This window comes from Pleuronectes platessa, chromosome 2 (assembly GCF_947347685.1).
Source record: "Pleuronectes platessa chromosome 2, fPlePla1.1, whole genome shotgun sequence".
NCBI lineage: Eukaryota > Metazoa > Chordata > Actinopteri > Pleuronectiformes > Pleuronectidae > Pleuronectes > Pleuronectes platessa.
The window spans coordinates 23,027,428-23,048,688 of NC_070627.1; the positions used below are offsets into that span (position 1 = coordinate 23,027,428).

The 21,261-nt window shown below is 41.7% G+C and overlaps 2 protein-coding genes across 3 annotated transcripts in view; both read left to right on the forward strand.

Moving 5' to 3' along the window:
* ndrg3a (ndrg family member 3a) overlaps positions 1 to 15,183 on the forward strand; it is a 29,998-nt gene extending 14,815 nt beyond the window's left edge. Inside the window, exons 4-16 of the mRNA XM_053441867.1 lie at positions 8,360 to 8,465; positions 8,582 to 8,702; positions 8,962 to 9,024; positions 9,120 to 9,180; positions 10,104 to 10,190; positions 11,077 to 11,133; positions 11,500 to 11,603; positions 11,731 to 11,796; positions 11,882 to 11,933; positions 12,059 to 12,106; positions 12,194 to 12,229; positions 12,323 to 12,374; positions 14,166 to 15,183. Of these exons, the coding sequence (XP_053297842.1) occupies positions 8,360 to 8,465; positions 8,582 to 8,702; positions 8,962 to 9,024; positions 9,120 to 9,180; positions 10,104 to 10,190; positions 11,077 to 11,133; positions 11,500 to 11,603; positions 11,731 to 11,796; positions 11,882 to 11,933; positions 12,059 to 12,106; positions 12,194 to 12,229; positions 12,323 to 12,374; positions 14,166 to 14,338 (1,026 nt within the window). The 3' untranslated portion in view covers positions 14,339 to 15,183. The remainder of the gene's footprint in view (positions 1 to 8,359; positions 8,466 to 8,581; positions 8,703 to 8,961; positions 9,025 to 9,119; positions 9,181 to 10,103; positions 10,191 to 11,076; positions 11,134 to 11,499; positions 11,604 to 11,730; positions 11,797 to 11,881; positions 11,934 to 12,058; positions 12,107 to 12,193; positions 12,230 to 12,322; positions 12,375 to 14,165) is intronic.
* A 1,444-nt stretch (positions 15,184 to 16,627) lies between these two features.
* Positions 16,628 to 21,013, forward strand: sla2a (Src like adaptor 2a). 2 transcript variants are annotated; one of them, XM_053441880.1, is made up of 8 exons: positions 16,628 to 16,787; positions 18,121 to 18,232; positions 18,323 to 18,422; positions 18,515 to 18,601; positions 18,987 to 19,090; positions 19,597 to 19,749; positions 19,836 to 19,965; positions 20,590 to 21,013. In XM_053441880.1, the coding sequence occupies exons 2-8, from the start codon at positions 18,160 to 18,162 to the stop codon at positions 20,711 to 20,713; spliced, it is 771 nt and encodes a 256-aa protein (XP_053297855.1). In that variant the 5' UTR covers positions 16,628 to 16,787; positions 18,121 to 18,159; the 3' UTR covers positions 20,714 to 21,013. The 2 variants fall into 2 exon arrangements, with proteins under 2 accessions (XP_053297855.1, XP_053297862.1); XM_053441887.1 differs by having other exon boundaries at positions 16,642 to 16,787; positions 18,124 to 18,232.
* Positions 21,014 to 21,261: the final 248 nt, after the last annotated feature.

The following is a 21,261-nucleotide window of genomic DNA, read 5'->3' on the forward strand; positions in this document are numbered from 1 at the left end:
AATTTTTATGGGGGTAGCGATCATGCGAGTGGAAGGGGATTGAGTACTGGGACGTGGCCTCATTCTTACCCCCCTACTGCTGAGCACCGTTGTTTTCTTGCCCTACATCTGAACATTGTTCATCACCAGCAGTCTCCAGTTTCACCACAAACACGTGTTTGCAAAATGTTTTGCACAGCTTGTTATACAAGCTAGTGGTTTGTTTATAATGATCGGGAGCAAAACAGTAGGTCAACATCAAAACAGGCCACTTCCTGATTAAATGTCTGTTGCTGTTTCTGTTACTATTAGTAATGTGTGTGTGTTAGTGGAGAGAGGGCCTACCTGAAAGTAAGCATCAAATCACAAGGTAACCAACTGAGTTGATACACATCATACTGTAAGGAGTTGAATAGGTATGATTTTTTTTTTAATGTGAATTAAATCCTGGCCACACACGATGGACGGTTGAACCTGTAACTTCAAGCATTGTTGAATTCATTTTTGGGGTTTAGGCTGTATTCATACCGCCTATGTGTGAATAGGTTGCTGCTTGTGTACTGTGGAGCATTTATATTGATATAAGATGCCAATGCATTCAGCATAAGCCGCTTATTCATTTATTTTTGTGATACAGACAAATAAGAATATTTGGAGGTTGACCTATTGGGACTGATTTCTAAAAACAAATGTTTGGGAGGGACAGCAGTGTCATCCTTCAGAGAAACTGTTGAGTCCTTCATGCAAGGTTGGACACCGTGACGACTATCCAGTGAAACTGTATGTATGACTGTATCAGTATGACTGAATGTACAGACTCCATTTATTGTCGTCTACTGTCGAATCATTACAGAACAATGCAGCTAAACAGTATGATGGAACTAGCTGGAAGTTAACAATGTGCATTTATACAGTGGACATCCAACCACTGGTCAGAGTAGATGTAGGTGTAGCACTGTCTCCAGAGATTTTTAGAAGGACTTTCACGTTTACAAAAAAGGCATCATTAAGCGTCTTGTTTTGTACAGAGCTTTACATTTCAAACCACAAAGCAACAAATATTTGTGATATTTGTAGGGATGGTTCATCTCGGCTTGTGTGATGGATCGAGGGGATCTCTACAGAGTCTAGTAGTTGTTCGATGTGATGTCCTCCACAGTATAATTGGAGTGTTGCAGAGACTGTGTTTGCCTTTTCACTGTATTTCACTTAGCATCTCAGCCTCAGTCGTTCATTTAATGTGATGATATAAGAATAATTATCATTCAAGAAAAATCAGTACTGGCCTTTAGTGGGCACTGCTCCAGATCCCTTTATTGGCATTGAGAATGAGACCCTGTTTCCTATTCTGCATTCAATGAGCCTCTTGCATGAGGAGTGGAAGCAGCCTCTCGTCTTCATGAGCATCGTGACTGCAAAGGGTTAAACCTTTCATCCCTCTCTCACTTTTCTGCAGTCACGGCTGCTTCCAGCATCCCACCAGAACTAAATATAGCCGCTGCAGTCAGGATAAGAAAATGCGCATGTTAGCCGGAGCAGGCATGCTACGTGTTCCCCAGCATTCAGTCCTGTCTGCATTGACACTAATTTATCAACTAGCTAATCTTCACACAGATGGTCATTCCAGGTCCCCTAGTTGTACTTTAAAGAGAATATCAGAATTAGTCTCTGTGGCACCGAGGGAGAGACTTGTATTTGACCTTATTTCCATGGCAGCCATTTTGACCTCACACAGTCACATTCAGGAGAATTATTAACATAAATCCTGATAATTTATTGAAATCTATAATGAATTTTCATATACGCATGTCAAATAGATTAATTAAGTCACAAATGCTTTCACTCTTTAAAATATCTATTAATAAAAAATGCCTTTTATCAAATTTGTTAGCGATCTTGGCTTGGAACAATTAGAATGTGTACATCAAAACAAATTTTCTTTCTCAATACATACTAGATAATATAAGAAAGTGAAATGCAAGTATTTTTTTTAAACATTTAAACTGTAAAGGCAGAAATGATAAGAAATGTTGTGTTGGTATCTTACTTGCTATTTAGCAGTTAAGAACTACACCATTCAGCTGGCTTCCCCTAGATTTTGGTAAATCACAATAGTAAATATTCTTCATATGCATGTTTTGTGCCAACAACTGGGCTGAACTCAAATGTGATGTAAGCCTCAACATATCCATTCTTGAAATAAGGTATTTAATTTAATTGAATCTGACTAGTGCTGTCACATGGTGTGATATAGTAGGAGTGCAAATGCAGTACAAGAATATATTTTGTGGGAGGGGTCTCACCGCTGCACCATCTCTAGGTGCAGCCAGTGTGACATTCCAGCTGCTGGGGGACAAATCCAGCTGCTCTCCTCTTGTCGTCTCTGCTGCTAAAGCTCCCACTGCAGGCGGTCCACAGGTACTGCAACAATCATGTCACGACCCTGTGCAGTGTGCATGAGGATGGTGGTGGTAGTGAGGTGGGGTCATAGAGAAGAACATAAAGGCCAAGGGCGTAGTGCTGCAGTCCTGTAGTCTCCCATGATGTTCTACTTTGGCCACTGTGAGGTGAGAGAGGGAGGAGTGAGTCAGCCTCCATCACCCATGGGCTCAGCTGTTTTAAGTGCATACTTAAGAACACAGAGTCGCTGTTCCTCAGGGAGATGGAAAGGGCTGACTATGGTCTTTTAAAAATAGAAGATTTTCAGGTTTATGGAGTTTGCTGGGGAGTGCGAAATGATGAGATAATTGTCTACATGGAATCTTTGCTTGGTTTGTTTCTAATATTGTCTAAAATGTTCTGTGAGGTTGTAAATGTGTCCGTTTATTACTTACATTTTTTTTCAAATGCTATATAACTCTCTTTACTTATTATTTACATATTGTATTCTTGACCTTCTGTCACTTCAACTACAAGACTAGAAAATACAATTGTCTATTTTCTTACATTAGCTGCCAAGTCATGCCTTCATTCAATCCTCACTGTCTCAGTAAGCTCAGCAGAGGGCGCCATAGGCCCGGTCATTGTGCGGCTGGAGGGCTCTTATGTGTGACGTTGCATGGTGGATTTCATGTCATGTTGTAGACATTGTTTTAGCGGAATATTTTTACCTCAGATGCTGCTGTTGAACTGAGCTCTGCAGAACTGCCTCACTTTGTGCCTATATGACTCCTACGACCACAGAGTCGTCTGACACACTTGATGACTCACAAAGAGGCCCCTATCGAGGAAAGGGTGTGGCGTGTGTTCGTTTGTCACACATGAGCTGAGTGTGATTGCATGCAGGTATAATTGGTGAACACGTACTCGGTCACATTCTCATCACAGTCTGATGAGTCTTAACAGAATTTTTTAAAACCATATACAGGAAAAGAGTCTGTGGAACATAAGTAGTGGGCATCATATTGTAAAAAAATCACTAAATGCTAATTTGTTTAGAATTTTTTATATATTCTCAGTAAATGCATATCATCATTTACAGCGCTGCACAATTACAAATGAAACACAATTTAAAAAAAACTTAAATTAGAGAACGGAGGAGACAGTTAATGTAATTGTGTAGTTCTTCTTCTTCAATACATACACTACATTTGTGTCAGTGGCACCCTCTGTGGGTTAGGACAGGAAAAATTTAAAGGATAAACTACAGTTAACACCCAAGCATGCTGTTGTGTTTGTTATTGACTAACAAATGAAGCATCCCTCTGTCTGTGTAATACCTCCCCCTCTGTGCTGTCTTCATGTGTGACATTGGGGGCACAGAGCAGCCAGTCTCAAACAGGTGTGATCTCTGCACATCTAGCAGTTGTGCATGTGACAGAGGAGAAAAATAGAAAAAGGACAGGTCAATAATGACTCAACGGGAGGTTTAGATAAAACAGATCCTCTTATGTCTGGTTTTGGTTGTTCAATAGTGAGAGAGGGATGTGTATTATCTGGTAAGCCTGACACATAATAATGAATGAATAGTTTATCTTTATATGTTAACACCGATATGGACAGTGTTCTACTGCAAGTTTAACGGGGTAGTTCACCCAAAAAGGACAATTCAAGCATTATTTACTCCCCACCATGCCAAGGGCAGCCAACATTTGCTGTTGTATGTCAGACTCGGTTCAAACTGCTTTAGGGTTGGCCCTCTGAGTTAACTAACCCTTGCACAAGTAGGTTGTTATATCATTTATATTATTTCTGATCATAGTCATTCACATAATCATTCAACCCATGTAGGAGCTGAGGTCAATTGGATTCTTCTCCCTTAGCAAGGTGAAGCTGGAGGCAGGTGTTAAATCTCAGTGAGGAGCAGCCATTTTGCTGATGCTGAATACATCCCAGGGTGAACTCTCTCATCTCCTCTTGCCTGTTTCACTGTGTGACGTTAGCAGCCTGCCCATTTTTCCTGGACTGCCTCTGCATCCCTTGCACCCCATCACCCCTCTTTCCCTCCCACTCTCCCCTCCTCCTCTCCCTGCTCGTCTAAGCCCCACCCTCTCCCTCTACCCACCTGACCCTCCGCAATCCAATTAGACGCACCGATGGCTGGATGTAGAGACGCGTTGTGACTACCAAGCACAAACTGCAATCTCACTCTCTCCTCCCACTTCTGTCTCTTTTCCTGCTCTCGTTCCCACCTCTTGTCTCCGTCTCTCTCTCGTTGTCTCTGCATCTTGCCCACCCCTCTGCGTCAGCTTTCATTCAGATTATTTACCCATCTCCTCCTCACTCCCTCTGCTGTGTCTTTCTCCTCCCTCTCTTCATCTCTTCCTTGTTGCTTGCTACTCTAGCCTCCTCACCCTACATTCCTCCCTTCCTACTAACGCTCCCTCCCTCCTCCTCCTTTGAGATCTTCTAAGCTGCTCAGCACACAATTGCACATAGCATAACACCCTCCTCTCCTGCGTGGGAAAAACATGTCAGCTATTCTGGACCTGGACCAGATTGCATGCTCAGGGAATGGAGTGGTGAGTGACAAATGCGTCTTGTCTGCCATGACACACCTGGCTGGGTCCTTGCAGTAGGGGGTTCAGATTGGGAGGGGGGTTGTTGTGTGTTTTTTCTCGTGACAGCAGCTGGCTCCAGGAAATGGAAAGCTGGTGGTGGTCTTTGCTGGCTTGCTTGTCACCACCTTAAGCATATGGCTGAGACTTTGGATTTTTTCTCTTTGTGCAGCTGCTAGTTTGGACTCAACATTTCTTGTGTGCGTGTTTGTCTACAGGTCATACAGTGACCATGTTTGCACAGACTCAGTGAAGGCGAAACATGCCCGGGTGCAGTGGTGCAGTTTAATGTGATGATATGAAAGATTCATGCGTCTTTAAATCTGCAAATGCCACGGTCAGAGGATGTGTACGAGCCTCTCAGTGTGTTGTCTATCAATAGAGTCTCTGCTATTAGTGGATTTTGTTGCTGTAAATATCGAATGTGTTTTTTTCTGTTTATCCATAACTGCCGGGATTCAAGGGTTTCTCGGAAAACAGGTTTATGGCAGAAGGTGGTGCATGGTGCCAACATTGAATTCTTTATGCTGTTATCACACACACACACACACACCCCTCCCTCCCCTGCAGAGACCTTGAGTTTGTAGCTTCATCATCCCACTGCTCCGATGACACACGCTTACTGTGTGAATGCTGCAGGTAGGGAGCGCTCTGTGTCAGAAAGGATGCAGGGTGGCATGTACCTGTGATGATGGCACATACAAACATATTGTATGGAGGTGTGCATTTGTATGCATATGTGTGGATGTGTACATTAAAGGCATTGGTAGGCTGTTAGATGTTTATGCCCTGTAATTCTGCTCTTCGGGGAGGGCAGGTGGGATTAATGAGTTAAATGATTGCAGGAAGAAGAACAGCATGATGTATTGCTCTCCTTTTCTCACCCCACCTCCCTCACTCTTATTCATTCTAGGACCAAAACACAGAGACCATACCTCCCCCGCTGGCCTGGGGGAGGCTCCCTGAATCTCCAATTCTCAAAGAATAAACCCCCTACTCAGTATTCAGGTCTCACATACAACCTCCAAAATACACATACACTTGTTGTCCAACTGCAACCCCCACCATGACTGTATGAACGGGGGTGAAGGTTGCTCTCAATGCAGTGCTCTCCTTCTTTTCGCCCTCTAGCTGTCTAGGTTAGCAGCCCCACCCTATGTCTGTTTTCTTCTGATGCTTCAGTGTGTACACGTATATCTGTGTATGTGTGTGTGTGTATGTGTGTTTGTCTGAAAGGAAATGATGAGTCAAAGCTCTCAGATCAATACCACTTATAAACTATACCAAGAGCTAAATGGATAAATAAGAGGTGCTTCATTCCCTTTCCACTGCACTCTTTTCCATTATTCTTCACCCTTGTTTGTGCAGGACGGGGTTTGAACAACGAGATAAATTAAAGCAATGCACCCCTCTGGTTTAAGGCACGCCCTTCTGTTAGTCATATGACTCCCCCTGTCTTAATTTCTCCAGTCTCTGTCACACGGTCCATGCTTTCACGCTCTATTTCCTCCCATCCACTTCAAGAACCTCTCCATCTCTTTTTTCAATTTTCTCACCTTTACCGACACTAGTTTTTTTGGGCCGATACAGATTACAACCCAATATATAGGTTGTTATACTTTGATAATTTTTTTCAGATCTTAGTTTTTCTGTGTGTGTGTGTGTGACTACAATAATGGTATATCTGATGGGACGATATCTGTCATGCTATCACAATTTCATTGCAGTGATGTGGCACACGTCTGCTTTTCCTGGCGCATGTACAGTACACACACACACACGACAGAAGGCCGACATTTGAACAAGTATGTTTGTATCTCAGACCAAAGTGTATTTTTCGACACAGATTGTCCTTGACTCTGTCCTTGACTAAACATTTAAACTCTGTACCGCTATAGCAGAGTTTCCCCTGCGTATTTAACTGGTTGATCTGCCTCTTAATGGGCTGAGGTTGCAGAATCGTTTCATATCTGTGAAAAGGCCTGAGATTAACGTTAGCCTTTCCGTCAGCATAGTTTTTTCACGTTGGGTGCGACAGGCTAATCTCTGCACCAACACCCACTCAAATGAAGATGTCTCATTCCGCCGATGACAGGATAAACACTTCCCTCGTTTCTCACTCACTGTGTCCATTTCAAATCGCAGATATGCAAATTACTGCAGCCTTGTCCTTGATAATTTACCCTTATCCCCTATTAGAAGGGTGACATATGTCCATCAGCCAAACACCTGCAGTGGAAACACAGGAAGGCAAGTGGCAGAGTGTACCGTCAGAGTCACTCTTCCTCTGTGTCTGCCAGTCATAAGCAGCATCTCTCATCCGCCCAGGCTCGCTCTCTTTATTATTGATGACCGGTGGGCCTTGGGACCAGACGAGCTCTGGGCTCCGCCCGCTGCTCCCTCTCTGTGCAGTACACACACACACACAAACACGCAGATAGCTACGTCATGGACAGTGTTCTATGCAGCACCAAATCATGCTGACCTTGGGAAGGTGGTTTGCGTGTGTGTGTTTTTGTTTGTTTGTGTTGTATAAAATTATGCTGTACTTCTGCGGACGGTCTGTTAACTAGCTTTGTCACCTCCCGTACATTCTATCACTCCCAATCATGTCCCGTCCCACACTCTTTCTGACTCCCATAAGCACCACAAGCATTTTTTGCTGTCTCATCTTTTAGCCACTTTCCCCCATTTATCTCAAGAAAATTAAGTGTCAGCTCCCAGCCATTTGATTCATTTCTTTTACCAAAGCACCATAACGTTCTAATGTAGGGCTTCCTAGTGCTTAATAGAGAATACTATTCAAAAGAAAGCAGTGAGAGATTCAAACTGGTGTAAGCTCTTTGAATTTGAATTGGTCTTTCTGCAAAGAAATTAAACAAGTCAAATGAGTCATAGTTGTGAAAGCGCTGTTGGTTTCAGACGGTTGGATATAAAGTATTTTTCAACTGAAAAGACTGTTTTTCAGAGGGCCTGTTCAGTGCATTGTTTGTCCGAGGGCACAGGGGATGTGTGGTGGAGATGAGAGGGACATGCTTTGCATCCTTAATCTGATGTTTACTAAAATTTTGTGTTCGTCTGTGGGTCTCTACTTGAGGGAATATGTTCCCTCTGTGTTGGGTTGTTGTGTATAAAATAATTATTTCTGTGTTCAAGCTGGGTGGTAGTCTTGATATAGGTCGAACATTGAGCACTACTGATTTATTATTATTCTGCAACTATATTTTTGTGCTAAGTTATCATATGGGTGTCATGCATGGATTTCTAGGTATACTCAAAAATCCCTATTTACATTCAATATGATAGTTTGAGATGTTTGAGAAATTAACAACATGGGCTTGGTTATGTAATGAAGGAATGTTTCTGTTTTTTTGTGGCTGCAGGAGCATGACATCGAGACTCCTAATGGCGTTCTCCATGTGACGATGAGAGGCGTTCCCAAGGGCAACCGACCCGTCATCCTCACCTATCACGACATCGGGCTCAACCGTAAGTCAGCCAGCAACAGATTTGTCAGTGCATGATGTCCTGGGTGTGGTGACACTGTTTTGTTTTATCCTCAGAGCCACGCTCAGTGTGTCTTCTTTTTATCTGCCCCTTTCCAGACAAGTCGTGCTTCAATACCCTGTTCAACTATGAGGATATGCAAGAGATCACACAGCACTTTGCAGTGGTTCATGTGGACGCACCCGGCCAGCAGGAAGGAGCACCTCCCTTCCCCAGCGGGTGGGTGTCAGGCTGGTTTTACATTCTCAGATAAATGGGAAATAATTAATTTCAGTGCTACTGGAATTATTCTAGTCAGAATGTAAAGGGAGCTGGTCTTTCATTTGATAGCGGAAGCACATTAATTGTCAAACCAGTTTGTCAAAATCTCAACGTGTATTAAAATTAATGAACAGTTTAATTTGTCATATTTAATCAAACAAAGAATTGAGCATGTACGAACTCACACTAACTTGCATGCTTTTTCATCCGTCTGCAGTTATCGCTACCCGACCATGGATGAGTTGGCTGAAATGCTGCCCTCTGTGATGACTCAGCTCAAGTAAATGCCTCCCCTTTTTGGTAGCTGAATAATGATAATGTGCATAAATTGATTATTCATCTCCAGTCTTGTGGTAACTGACGTTTTCTGTGCAGGGTCAACAGTGTGATCGGGATTGGCGTGGGAGCAGGAGCATACATCCTCAGCCGCTTTGCAGTGAGTCCACAACAGGACCAGAACATCCTTCTTTATTTATCTGTTCTTGTTCTGTGTTCCATTCTTAGTTTGGTCCCCCTGGCTGTAATAGGCAAAGGTTTCCAGGCCACAGCTTGTTACACTGAACATTAAAGCCTCCTATCAAGCCCACACAGGCCATCAGGTTGCTCTACGTGTGCCGCAAACACTGCAATTCCCCTGATGACGAACCACCTGGGCAATTCTCTACTTTTTGAGTTTCTTTTGTCTTTTTCCACACACAAAACAGTGGAGCTAAAATAAACACAATCTGTGTACAATAGAAGCGCGAAGTGAAGGAGAGTAGCAAGGGAGAACTGAAAGATGAATAAGGAAGGAAGAGGATAGTTAGTGAGGGGTAAAAAAGGGAAGGTGCTGGGATTAGGATTTCTAACACCAGGCTCTCTGTGGAGAGTCTACTCTTGCTTACAATTAATGAAGGAAAATTGATTCTGCAATGCTTTTGCGCTAACCGGCTCGGGACTAAATGCATTTACCCTTGATAGATTTATGGCAGCTGTTGTTGATTTGCATTTGCATCATGTTGAAAGCAGCATCCGCAGTATTCCCTCTGCATCGTTCCTGATAGATCTTATATTTCCACAGACAGCCTCTTTCTGCCAGTACCACATTCATTGTTTTATATTTTTGTTTGAACTGACAAGCTTCACTTTTCATCCTGTTTTCATGTCTTGAGATCAGTACAGTGTATTATCCTCTGCCTGCACTATTGAGAGAATACACAAAATGGATGGACCAATGGATGCTCAGATTAAACTGTACTATACTATACTGTAGATGTAGAAAAAAAGAGAAACTAAAAGCAAACAAAAAGCAAAACACCACTAAGAAAAGACTAAATCAAGCTGTTTAGTTGATGTTGACACGTCGTCTTCCCTTCCCAGCTGAACAACCCCACTCTGGTGGAGGGACTGGTCCTGATTGATGTCGACCCATGTGCAGAAGGATGGATTGACTGGGCAGCATCAAAGGTCTGTATTAATATCATAACACTATAAACCAGAAAGTCCTGAGTGCATTCTGCAGCACAGAGCATTTACCTAAATAATGTATCTTCCATCTCAGTTCAGTTTCCAGCCCTCTGTGAAGTTGTTAATAATAAATGTTGGAGTTCACCCTCCCTTCTATATGCTCTCCATCTTAACAATACAATTTTAAGCTCAATATTTTTTTTTTGTTCTCATCATAATAGCATTAAAAGAACGGTAGAGTTTCTAATCCTGTGTTAATTTGATGATGCCTGCTGTTTTGAGGTTTAAAACTCGCCAAAGTTAATGAAAACAAAGTTAACGTGTGAGAGCAGCATGTACTTTCGAGTCTTTAGGTTTTCCCGTTTTTGGAATTGTTTCATTTCGCGAGGATTAATTGGCTTCAGGTCCAGAGCACGATAGTCACAATGCTGCAGTGAAATAGTTTATTATAGTACTGTAGACAATATTGTGTGTCCTGTGCAAGATTGTTCAGGGAGAACATTCTTTGCTGGGTTACTCACTGTCATGGAGCAAGAGGGGGGCTTTGTCCCATGTACATTTAAAATACCACACAGACTTTAACTGCCGTATTTATACTAACAAGGTTTCAGAAGGAAATTGTAACCATTCTTTTTTTAAGATTTGTGTTTTTGCTTTGATGTGAGACTTTGTAATATTGTGTGTGCCACTAATTCATCAAGACAGCTTATTTTCTTCGCAGTTGCTAAATGTCTGTGTATTTGCCTCCTTCAACTTTGATCATTATATCTGTTAATATATTACACTGCATTTAAATATGTATATGGCCATATCGCCATACCTGTAAGGTTTAAGAAAAGTCGGCTGTGGTTTGGGATAACTGGATCTGTCTTCTCCTCTTTTGCAGCTGTCTGGATGGACCAGTAATTTGGTGGATATCATCATGGCTCACCACTTCAGCACTGTGAGTTTTTCTTTCAGTGCTGTATTACTCACCCTCTGCTGTTTCTTAGTATTATTGACCCTTTTCATTCACAATATTAAATGGTTACTAAACCACATGAGGATTTTCTTAATTTCCCTGGATACTTCGCCCTTATTACAGACATTTAATGATTCTATTTCCATCCTCCTGGATGCAAAGAGTGCTAGATTGTGGCATGTTGACTACTGACTCGATCCCACAGCTGGTCTGGATGATTAATGCAAACCGCTTTGTGTTATTTCAAAACAAAGAACTTACATTCACTTTATTTAGAATCTAGCTCTTCTATATTTCAACCTATATTACTTTCGGTTTGGATCTTACTAACTCTTCTCTGTTCACCAGGACGAGCTGACCGAGAACCAGGAGCTGATCCAGACCTACCGTCTCCATATCGCCCAAGACATCAACCAGGACAACCTGGCCCTTTTCTGTGGCTCTTACCAATAGTAAGATACAGAAAAAAGCAATGTATCACAATATATAAAGAATAAAGGACTTTGTGTTTTGTTTAATAATGAGGTGCACTAAAAAAGTTTCTGCTCCACAAATTCATAATTTGTCTCCATGTACTAGTCGTCATGACCTGGAGATCGAGAGGCCCATCGTGGGTCTGAACGAGGACACAGTCAACACACTAACGTAGGTTTTGAGACACAGATGCACATTTGTCTGAGTATGCAAAGTGCTTTTTGAGAATGATTCCGACTAATCTGTTGCTATGCAGGTGCCCTTCATTGCTGGTGGTTGGTGACACCTCCCCTGCTGTGGAGGCTGTGGTGAGTCAACCTGCTAACATCTCAGTAACTGAAGAGGCTTGGGGAAGGGTTTTCATAAAACTAAAAGATATGCTTTGGTGCCTTGTTTTTTGAGCTCAGTATTAATCTGTCCTTAATGTTTTAAGGTGGAGTGCAATTCCAGGCTAAATCCAACCAAGACCACGCTGCTAAAGGTGAAAGATTTACAATGTACAAAATATGGGCATTCATTTTGTTATTGATGAAACGATTTATTCATGAGGTTGATGATGTTCTTTCAGATGGCTGACTGTGGAGGCTTGCCCCAGGTTGTGCAGGTGGGTCTTTTAGTTTTTGTGACACACAGTATTGTAATCTTACCGTGTTATGTCTAAATCATCTTCTAATGTTTACCCTTTTTCTTTTCACAGCCAGGGAAACTTGCTGAGGCCTTCAAGTACTTTGTTCAGGGCATGGGCTACAGTAAGTAAACATGTTCACATCTTTGACCTCAGCTGAGTAAAAACATCTGAATATGTAATAAAACTGCTCTAAACTAGCTGTGGTAAACCGTCGCTGTCCAAGGATTGTTTACAGACTAACACCTCTTTGTGCTGACGTGTTTGTGGTCAAGGTTTGTCTCTGTTCTTTGCTGAATTTCCTGTTGACGTGAGTGCAGTGACCAATGTTGCTCGCTGAGGGCTGAACACACCACAGTCGTCTCAGAGCTGTTGTTAAAAACCCCTGCTGATGGAGTTTGGCGTGTGGCCACCAATGCATGAAAAGGTCTGATCACGGAGAGGCAGCCTGTGCAGCTAGGTAGATGCTGACTCCATTTCCTCTGTGCTCTTTGCAGTGTGCGGCACCCACAGCCCTCAGTAGGTGAGGTGTATTGAGGTGTATGTGCTTCTAGCATGACAGAAATAAGAATAGTACTCGAGATGTACTGAACAGCAAATTAATTTCGTGTTCAGTTCAGAGTTGGCTCTGAAAAAACTCTTGTTTTGCCTGGTGTGCTTTACTTTTCTACCCAGATCTGTTTAATGATGCAGTCTTTTTTTACAGAGACTTATAGTGCATACTTAAACAGGCCTTTAGATTTTTACAGTCATTCATCTGCACAGAGGAAATTAAACAAATTTGTCACACCATATTGATTCACAGCACCAAACAGACTCTGATCCATGAATGGATGAAGTCATGAATAAAGGTCTTCTTGCTCTGGCCACACAGATATGACACGTGTGTGTGTGTGTGTGTGTGTGTGTGTGATTCTTGTTTGCTCTCTCCCGTTCCCCAACCCTTCACCATGGGAGGCACTCTGGGGTGTACCTAATATGTCACCATTGCTTCAAATGCCATAGAGTCCCACTGTTGAGTAAATGCCACTGCAGGATTAAACAGATTAAAAAGAGTGTGTTTTTTTTTTAGCACAGAGCACTGTGGATAATAAATCTTAACACCTCAGCATGTGTCTAAAAGCTGTTTTTCCCTCATTAACACACTGCCCACAGTGCGAAATAGAAAAGGCAAAGAGAGCAATAAACTAGGCTTCTAGTTTGCACACATACCACCATTTCTTCCGTGTTTTGCTGTTATAGAGCCACAGTTGTAATCACAAACACACTGAGGTAGGATAAAGCAATATAAGAGCTACCTTTTCAACATTTCTCCCTTTCTCCTTCTTCCTTTCTTCAATCATTGCTTCCAGTTCCCTACGTTCTTCTCAGTCACCTGAGCAACGAATCAGGTATCAGGTTCTTAGGCAGCTGCCAGACTAGAATGCTCTGAACCCTATGGCCTCCACCCTGGATGAATGTCAATGTATGCAGAAACTCTCGCGAGAGCAGCAGTTTTACATAGATGTCAAACAGTGTGGTGGATACGCTGAGTATCACACAGTGAGATAGTTTTGCATACTTTGACACACATTCATCTCCCTGCAGGAGTTTAGTTTCTCCTGATAGCATGGAATCCGTCTTCAGTGTCCTAGTTTCTTGCATGACCTGCTGGTTTTGCTTCCCATCAGTTGAGTTGGATTGCCAATCCTGTAGTTTGCTTTTGTTCTGTTTTAATTTGTTTCTACAAAGGACACGTGTGCATTCTTTTTTGTTACTTAATTTGTTTAATTTGACGAGTCTCCATATTTGAGAATTGTTTGCATGGTGAGCAATTTAGTTGGTGCTGTATTGAGCTGTGAAAGTGATCCAGCACTGCACTGAGTGAGTGAGTGTGTGTGTGAGTGGCATATTAATGGGTGTTTCTCTGTTCCAGTGCCGACAGTAGGAATGACTCGTCTGGCTCGCTCACGCACCACCTCCTCTTCCAGCATCACTTCCATGGACAGCAGTCGCAGTCGCAACAATCTCAACAGCCTGCTGGAGGGCAGTGCCACCGGGGGCCTGGACAACCAGTCCAGACCCCAGACCATGGAAGTCTCCTGCTAAACCCCAACCTCAACCCCCTGCTCCCTCCCATAGTAACTTATGTGCCCTCTCCCCGCTCCTTCTCTATCATCCCACTCCTAGGCAGTTCAGCACCAGGAGGATCTGTAACAAACTGTGTGATTAGAAAAGCAGGTATAATAAATATATTAACAGATGCATATTATTAAATATTATATTGAATACACTGTCAGTCACATTCTAGAAACCGTAACTACATTCAGATGTGTTGTATATAGAAATGGTCAATCCGTTTTGTCGACTCAACTGTCCATCGTCACCCTCTTCTATTTATTTTATTTTCACATTCTTTGTCTTCACACACATTATAGAAATCCTCCTTTGTAACTTTGTGTTTCCATTTAATTGCACGGTAAAAGACTTTTGTTATTTTATCTGATCTCTTCTGATGTGGGCTCTCAAAATGTGGGTTATACTGATGTTGAGTTTATCTCTGTACAGCTACAGAAATAGGTTTGCGGTGTGTAATTAAAATGATGCCAGAACAAGTGATGTAAAGGAAAAACAATTGCATAGCGTTGCACACTAACTTGAACTAAGTCAAAGCTGAGCAGAGAACATGAAAAGAACATTCAGTGTTGTGTTCCAGTAAGTCGACTCTTTCTTTTTGTAAGTGAACTCATCGTCTCCCTTTTCTCTCTTTTTGATTTGTGTTAATGTTTTTGTTCAGTTGATTAGATGACTTACTGATGTTTTAACAACCTTTAACAAGTAGTGTCTGATGTGAAACGTCTTGAGTTCCTTCACTGAGGAGCCCAGTGGTGCTTCTCACTGTCTGCTGATTCAACTCATTTATATTACTACTGAATAAAGCTACAACACGAGAACATGTTTGCACTGCTTGTTTGTCAATGTGAGGACATAAGGACATGTTTAAATGAAAGGAAGAGAAAGTAGAACATATGAGTTTGTACTTTGCCTCTCTTAGTGGAAAACTGAGGTTACTATGGTGAGATCGTTTCCAGCCACACTTGTTCTTATTTCCTCTGTGATAACTGGTGTCACAGATGAGGCGTCTATATTTAGCTCTGAGAGAAAACTACTGGTAAGCTGCTGTGCAAGCGCGATGAGTAGATTGACTCAAAACTGAAAAGATGTCGAGAACATGGGCAAGTGTTAATCTGATGTTCAAGTCATCTCACAGATCACTGCTAAACACAGTTTTCCTCGACTGATGTCAAAGATAAATAAACTCTAAAATATATTGCATACAAACATAACAGCGCTTAAAAAAATAAGAAACAAGAAATAAAAATGTAATCTAGAATGAATAAGAAGAAACTATATAGTTGCTTCATATTGCTGTGCACTACCATCTTAACAGTTTAAGATAATGCATTTTATTTCACATTGCTTTTCTACATATCCAAATCTGCTTTAGAAAATGTCAGAAACATAAATAATTTAAGGAAAACCAAGAATTTAAATTGCAAACAGTTATCAATTCAACATATCTATCACAACAGTTAAACGGTAAAATCCGGCTAATATCTCTCTTTCATCGCGATCCAAGCAGAATTTTTTACCATAAAGCATTGAACATGGTACTAAATGGTAAACGTGCGATATTACAATAAAGAACCATTGAGGTTCTGATATATTGCTCTTACAGGCTACTCTGGCCCTTCTCAGTGATTCAGCACAAATCTGATCAGCTGAGATAAAGATGCTTCAATGATTCCATCCACAGCATCTAAAAAAACCTGTATCTCATTAAAGACAGAGAGGGGATATATCATTTTAATAGAAAATGTCAAAGTCTTATCAACAACTTTGAGTTTCGATGTTTCTCTTAGCAGAGACCGAAACAATAATACAAGTTATTTATACCTTCCCTTAGGTATGTTATTTTGAATTTTTTTGACTTTTTCACATTTTCAATTTACATGCCCGCATCGCCAGTGTGCACTCTGCAGTGGCAGCATGATGGGTGAACTGGTGAGTGCAGATCGATCGGGCCAGGAGGAGGTCGAGAGGAGAAGCTTCATCATGCCTCTGCAGAGCTTTGACTCTTATCTGACTCTAACATGACTGAGTGTAATCTGAGCACTGGGCTGGCAATCGAAACGTGGCTCAGTAGATTGTTAACCTCTCTAACACAAGCTGTCCTTGTGATATGATGTCACCGTACTTCACCCCTCCTCATTGATGCATGTACATGTATTTGTAAACTCTGCCTACGTACACAAAACCGTGAATTCCGTAAACAAGTGATGCACAGTTGGCTCTGTTTGAAAACATCCTGCACCACAGAGATCAGCCCGAGCTGTTAAGGGGTTGGGCGTCACAGGAAGCTGCAGCAGGGCCACATGCCGCATATAAAGAGCAAGCAGGAAGCCTTGACTCTTCAAGCAGACACATGTTTTTCCTCAAGAGGATTTGGAAATGATTGACTGATAAAATCCTTATCACTTATTATTCTCCTAAGGAGGTGAGTACATCACTTGCTCTGGGTCTTTTTCTTGAAGGAAGTTTTTTCTTTTTTTTGCATTTACATATTTTTATTGAGTCATTCAAAGATTGTCCTTTACATCTTTGATCGTCCTCATTATTACTCTTATGTTTTACAGATATATAGACAAAATAGAAAACTTTGAATAACATACCTGGAAAAAGGATAAAGTGGTGAACATAATATTAATAAAAACAAACAAACAAATAAAGCATTTATAGGGAGATTTACCTTTTGAGAACATTTAAGTTACCTGAAGAGTTCAAAAATATTCCATTCACTTCTTTCCTTCTTGTGACAATGATTCAAAAATCTATTAAGCTTAATTCATTAATTGAAATACCCAGGTTCGATGTCACTAACATATTATATCCACCTACCCCAATAAGAATGATTCATACAAAATTGACACAGCAGCACAAGGAAATAGGAGCAAGGGGAATATACAGTAAGAAATAAGATTTGAGACAACCGAGAACAAAGTTTCATGCTGCTGTGCACCAAAATTTTAACAATTTAAGATATGTCATACACACAAACAGGAATAATTAAACTGAACACAAGCGTTTTAATTTGCAAACACCGATCAATTGAACATATGTATCACAAGAATAGTTTAAATGTAAAAACAAGGTTAAAATCAGGTTAATATCCTCTTATTTCATCGCAATCAAAGCAGAATATTGTACCATAAAAGACTGAACATGGTAATAAATGTTGAATCTATTTAATTGCAGCTTTACTGAAAAGCTTAGTTTCTCCATGACATAAATTAACTTCATGGTTTCAATAAAGTCTTGTTTTATTTTCATTCACTTTTTTTTACTGTTCACTCAATGACCTGACTTTTCCTCTCTGATATAAAAAAAGCTCCTGCCTCATCAGCTGTATTGTAGAATAATGCTCGATAGATAAATGGAGGACTCGGCTATGGTTCCATTTTTTTAATTTTTTGAAGATAATTTATTAACTTTGATGCTACCCAGTCAAAAAAGAAGAATGGATAGTGAGGGTAAAATCTCATCACTCTATCATTTTAAATAAATCTTTCTCATGTGGTGTAACAAACATGTTGGATGGAAATTTAACACAGGATATCTATTCCTCTTGTTGTGGTGAAGCGCCTTCCTGTTACAGCAAGGTTTCTTTTTACCAAAAGGTGTGCAGCATTTGTGAGCTGCTGGTGGGAGTCATAATGTAATAGCTCACAGAATAATACAATTATGAATATATGTTATTTAAGATTTTTAAAGACGTACCATTTTCTAACCATGCTTCATATCTCAACCTTTTTTCTGCATCTCTGTTACAGCAGCAGGAGCCAGTTCAAATCGGTAAGGAGCCAAAGAACATGGGCACCTGCCCCATCAAATTTCGATCCAGCGACCCCATCCTTGAAACTCCACCTGAGCCTGTGGCAGAAGGTAGATAGAATCCCCACAGCAAATAAAAACAAGAAAAATGTAACAGATCCAATTGTATTTATTATATTCATGTCATCTTTCCCTCTGTAGGCCTCCAGGAGAGTGCGATTGTATCCCTCCATAACTACCCGTCCTTGGGTCACACAGAGTTGACCATGTACATGGGAGAAAGGCTTACCATCATATCAGAGTACGTGATGTAACTCCACACGTTTAACCTTCCCCCTTGTTTTCACTGAGACAGACCCAAATTAGTCATCATGATTTTATTTTCTCCAACAGCGATTCGGATTTCATGATGGTGAGATCCACAACCACGGGTCACGAGGGCTACATTCCCAACAACTACACTGCCAAGGTGACACACAGGTACGTGTTAGTCAGGAAGATGATGTGCAACTCTGTACTGTGTGTGTGTGTGTGTGTGTGTGTGTGTGTGTGTGTGCCTGCGTGCGTGCGTGCGTGCGTGTGTATGAGTGTGAGAGAGAAACCAGAGAAATATGCATTAGTTAGAAGAAAGGCGGGGAGTTCCCTGACACGTGGGAGGGGTCTCTGTGTAGATGAAATTTACTTCAGTGTTCGGAACCAGCCCTCTGTTCTCTCCAGTGATGTGATGTGACGTCAGCCTCTGCCTCCTGCACTTTCACTCCTCCTCCAGCGGGGGAGATGTCTCTGTCATTGTTCCAGTGGACTTTCCAAACATAAAATTCCCCACAGTCTGATTGTGTGCTGCACGTATGTTCTCTGTGTTCAGGTGGTTGTACACAGGCATCAGCAGACTCAAAGCTGTGGAGCTGCTGCTGCAGCCAAGTAACCAGAATGGCGCCTTCCTGGTCCGAGAGTCAGAGTCAGAGAGAGGTTAGAGGCTTCTTTTTTCCCCTCGATTTTGGAGTTGCAGGGGTAAATAGTGTTGCAGCAGATACCAATACAATCAAAGTCACTGGGGATCGATTGTTTAGATGTAGTAAAACAACAGAAAAAGATAATATAACACCTCCATACTGCTCCTATTGTGTCATCCAAGTGTCTGTAAGCCCTGACATTCAAATTCGACTCAATGCAACTTCATATTTTTAGCTTAAATATCCTCTGGTATCCTCAGTTTGCCATTTACTTCAATTGTATTGGATATGGCTGCAACACTGTTCACCTCTGACTCCCTCAGCATAGTGGTGAGTAGATAATGAGTGAGTTTTCCTTTTTGGGCGAACTGTCTCTTTAAGACTGGAACTCAGTGAAAGTAATTTGTGATGAGTTTGATTTAATGTAATTACTTAATTTGCCTTAGAAGATTACTCCTATGGGTTAACAGGTAAAAGCAATTAAGTCTCAATGCTGAATCTGTGTGCTATTTCTGTCTGCAGACTGCCACTCGCTGTCGGTCCTGAGGAGAACCAACTCCTCGTACCTCGATGATGTGAAGCACTACCGCATCAGTCAGCTCCAAAATGGCTGGGTGTACATATCCCCAGGACTCACTTTCCCCTCCCTGCATCACCTTGTGGAACACTACTCAGGTTTGTACTGAGATTGAAACTCGGTTTCCTCACCTCGACGCTCAAACCCTAAAAGAGCTAATATGTGAATGAACTCTCTTTTACAGAGCGTCCAGACGGATTGTCCAGTCGACTCACAGCGCCTTGCTTCATCCAGGGTTTAAGTGACCCCAGAGAGGCCAGGCCTGTACCCACAGCTATCAGGAGGCCGACCATCAACTGGAAGGACATAAGCAGGTGCAGCAGACTCTCTGTCTTTTTCTACTCATGTTGACATCCACAAGGTGTCACTCTTGGTGTGGAGAACTGTGAAATCCCCTGCTGGCCTCCTGGTTCAAACAATAGATACATTCTATCTCAGTGAAGTTCCTCATTCTCCGTTTTAGTTACCTCCACTGAGGAGTACCATTGCGAGAAAGGGCATTTCTTAATAACTCAGAGGATGAAACTTGATGAAGGGAACTGTATATCTGAGTGTGTGACATCTCGATTGAATGTAAGGGGACAGTTGGGATCTGGAGGAAGTATGCACTCTACTAAGCCATTCTAGACAACTCTATTATTATTAATATATTATTATACTATTATTTGGGTTTCAGTGTTGCGTAAACTCAGCGAGAAGTGTGTATACAATAAAAATGCAAGTAAATAGGACTGTAGTTTCAACGGGTAACTGCCATGTTTGAGTGTTTGTTCCTGTATATATGTTCAGAGCAGTATGCTCCAGACAATGAGCACCACTAAACAAATAAAGAAAAGAGAAACTTGGGCTAGTGTGGGAAAAGGCTTTTGAGGCACATTATCCTCAACAATGCATCACTGTACTCATCACAGCGTCAAATCCTTCTGTGTGTCCTCCAGGTCCATGCTCTTCAAGAGGAAGAGGACAGAGTCGGACAACTCCCTGGTGAGCGAGGGGCTGAGGGACGCCATCAGCTCTTACCTCCAAATGACAGAAGGCACCGATCACAGCTGGGACACTTGAGGAAATGGATCCGTCTGATAGAATGAAGCCAGTCAGAGACACACAGTCAAGCACTGACCCGCCTCATGTGCACGTTGAGATGGACAGTGCACGGGGTCATCTGGACGCCCACGTGTGGTTATCCTACACCGGCCTGCAGTGGCAGGAAGGCACTACAAAGCTTGGAGCTGTGACATGTTTGTCATTCAAAGACTAAAAAAGACAGTGATTCTTATTGGTTCTCCAATGTTGAATCCATCTATTAATTTATAATCCAATTTGTGCATGCTGTTTGAATGTAACATATCGTATGTTAATGTATTGTGATATGATGTGATATGATGTTATGTTATCTTGGGTATGTTATTGGAATTCAATAAAAAAAAACTTTTGCAACGTGATAAATGAGTATCACAGACTCATCCAGCCACATAACCTGTGTGTTAGCGGCACAGCAGTGGAATCGTGCTGATAAACTCTGATTCCAATCTGTGTGTATGATCGGACATGTTAGCTTTTGGCGGTGTGTGCTCCTCTGCCAGCAGATGCCGCTTAATTACCTGCACCAC

Bases quoted from the DNA above. Each gene is read 5' to 3' on its own strand.
- sla2a (XM_053441880.1), top strand. From the start codon at position 18,160: ATGGGCACCTGCCCCATCAAATTTCGATCCAGCGACCCCATCCTTGAA. The intron at 18,233-18,322 runs GTAGATAGAATC...TTCCCTCTGTAG, and splicing joins ACCTGAGCCTGTGGCAGAAG to GCCTCCAGGAGAGTGCGATT. The intron at 18,602-18,986 runs GTACGTGTTAGT...CTCTGTGTTCAG, and splicing joins ACTGCCAAGGTGACACACAG to GTGGTTGTACACAGGCATCA.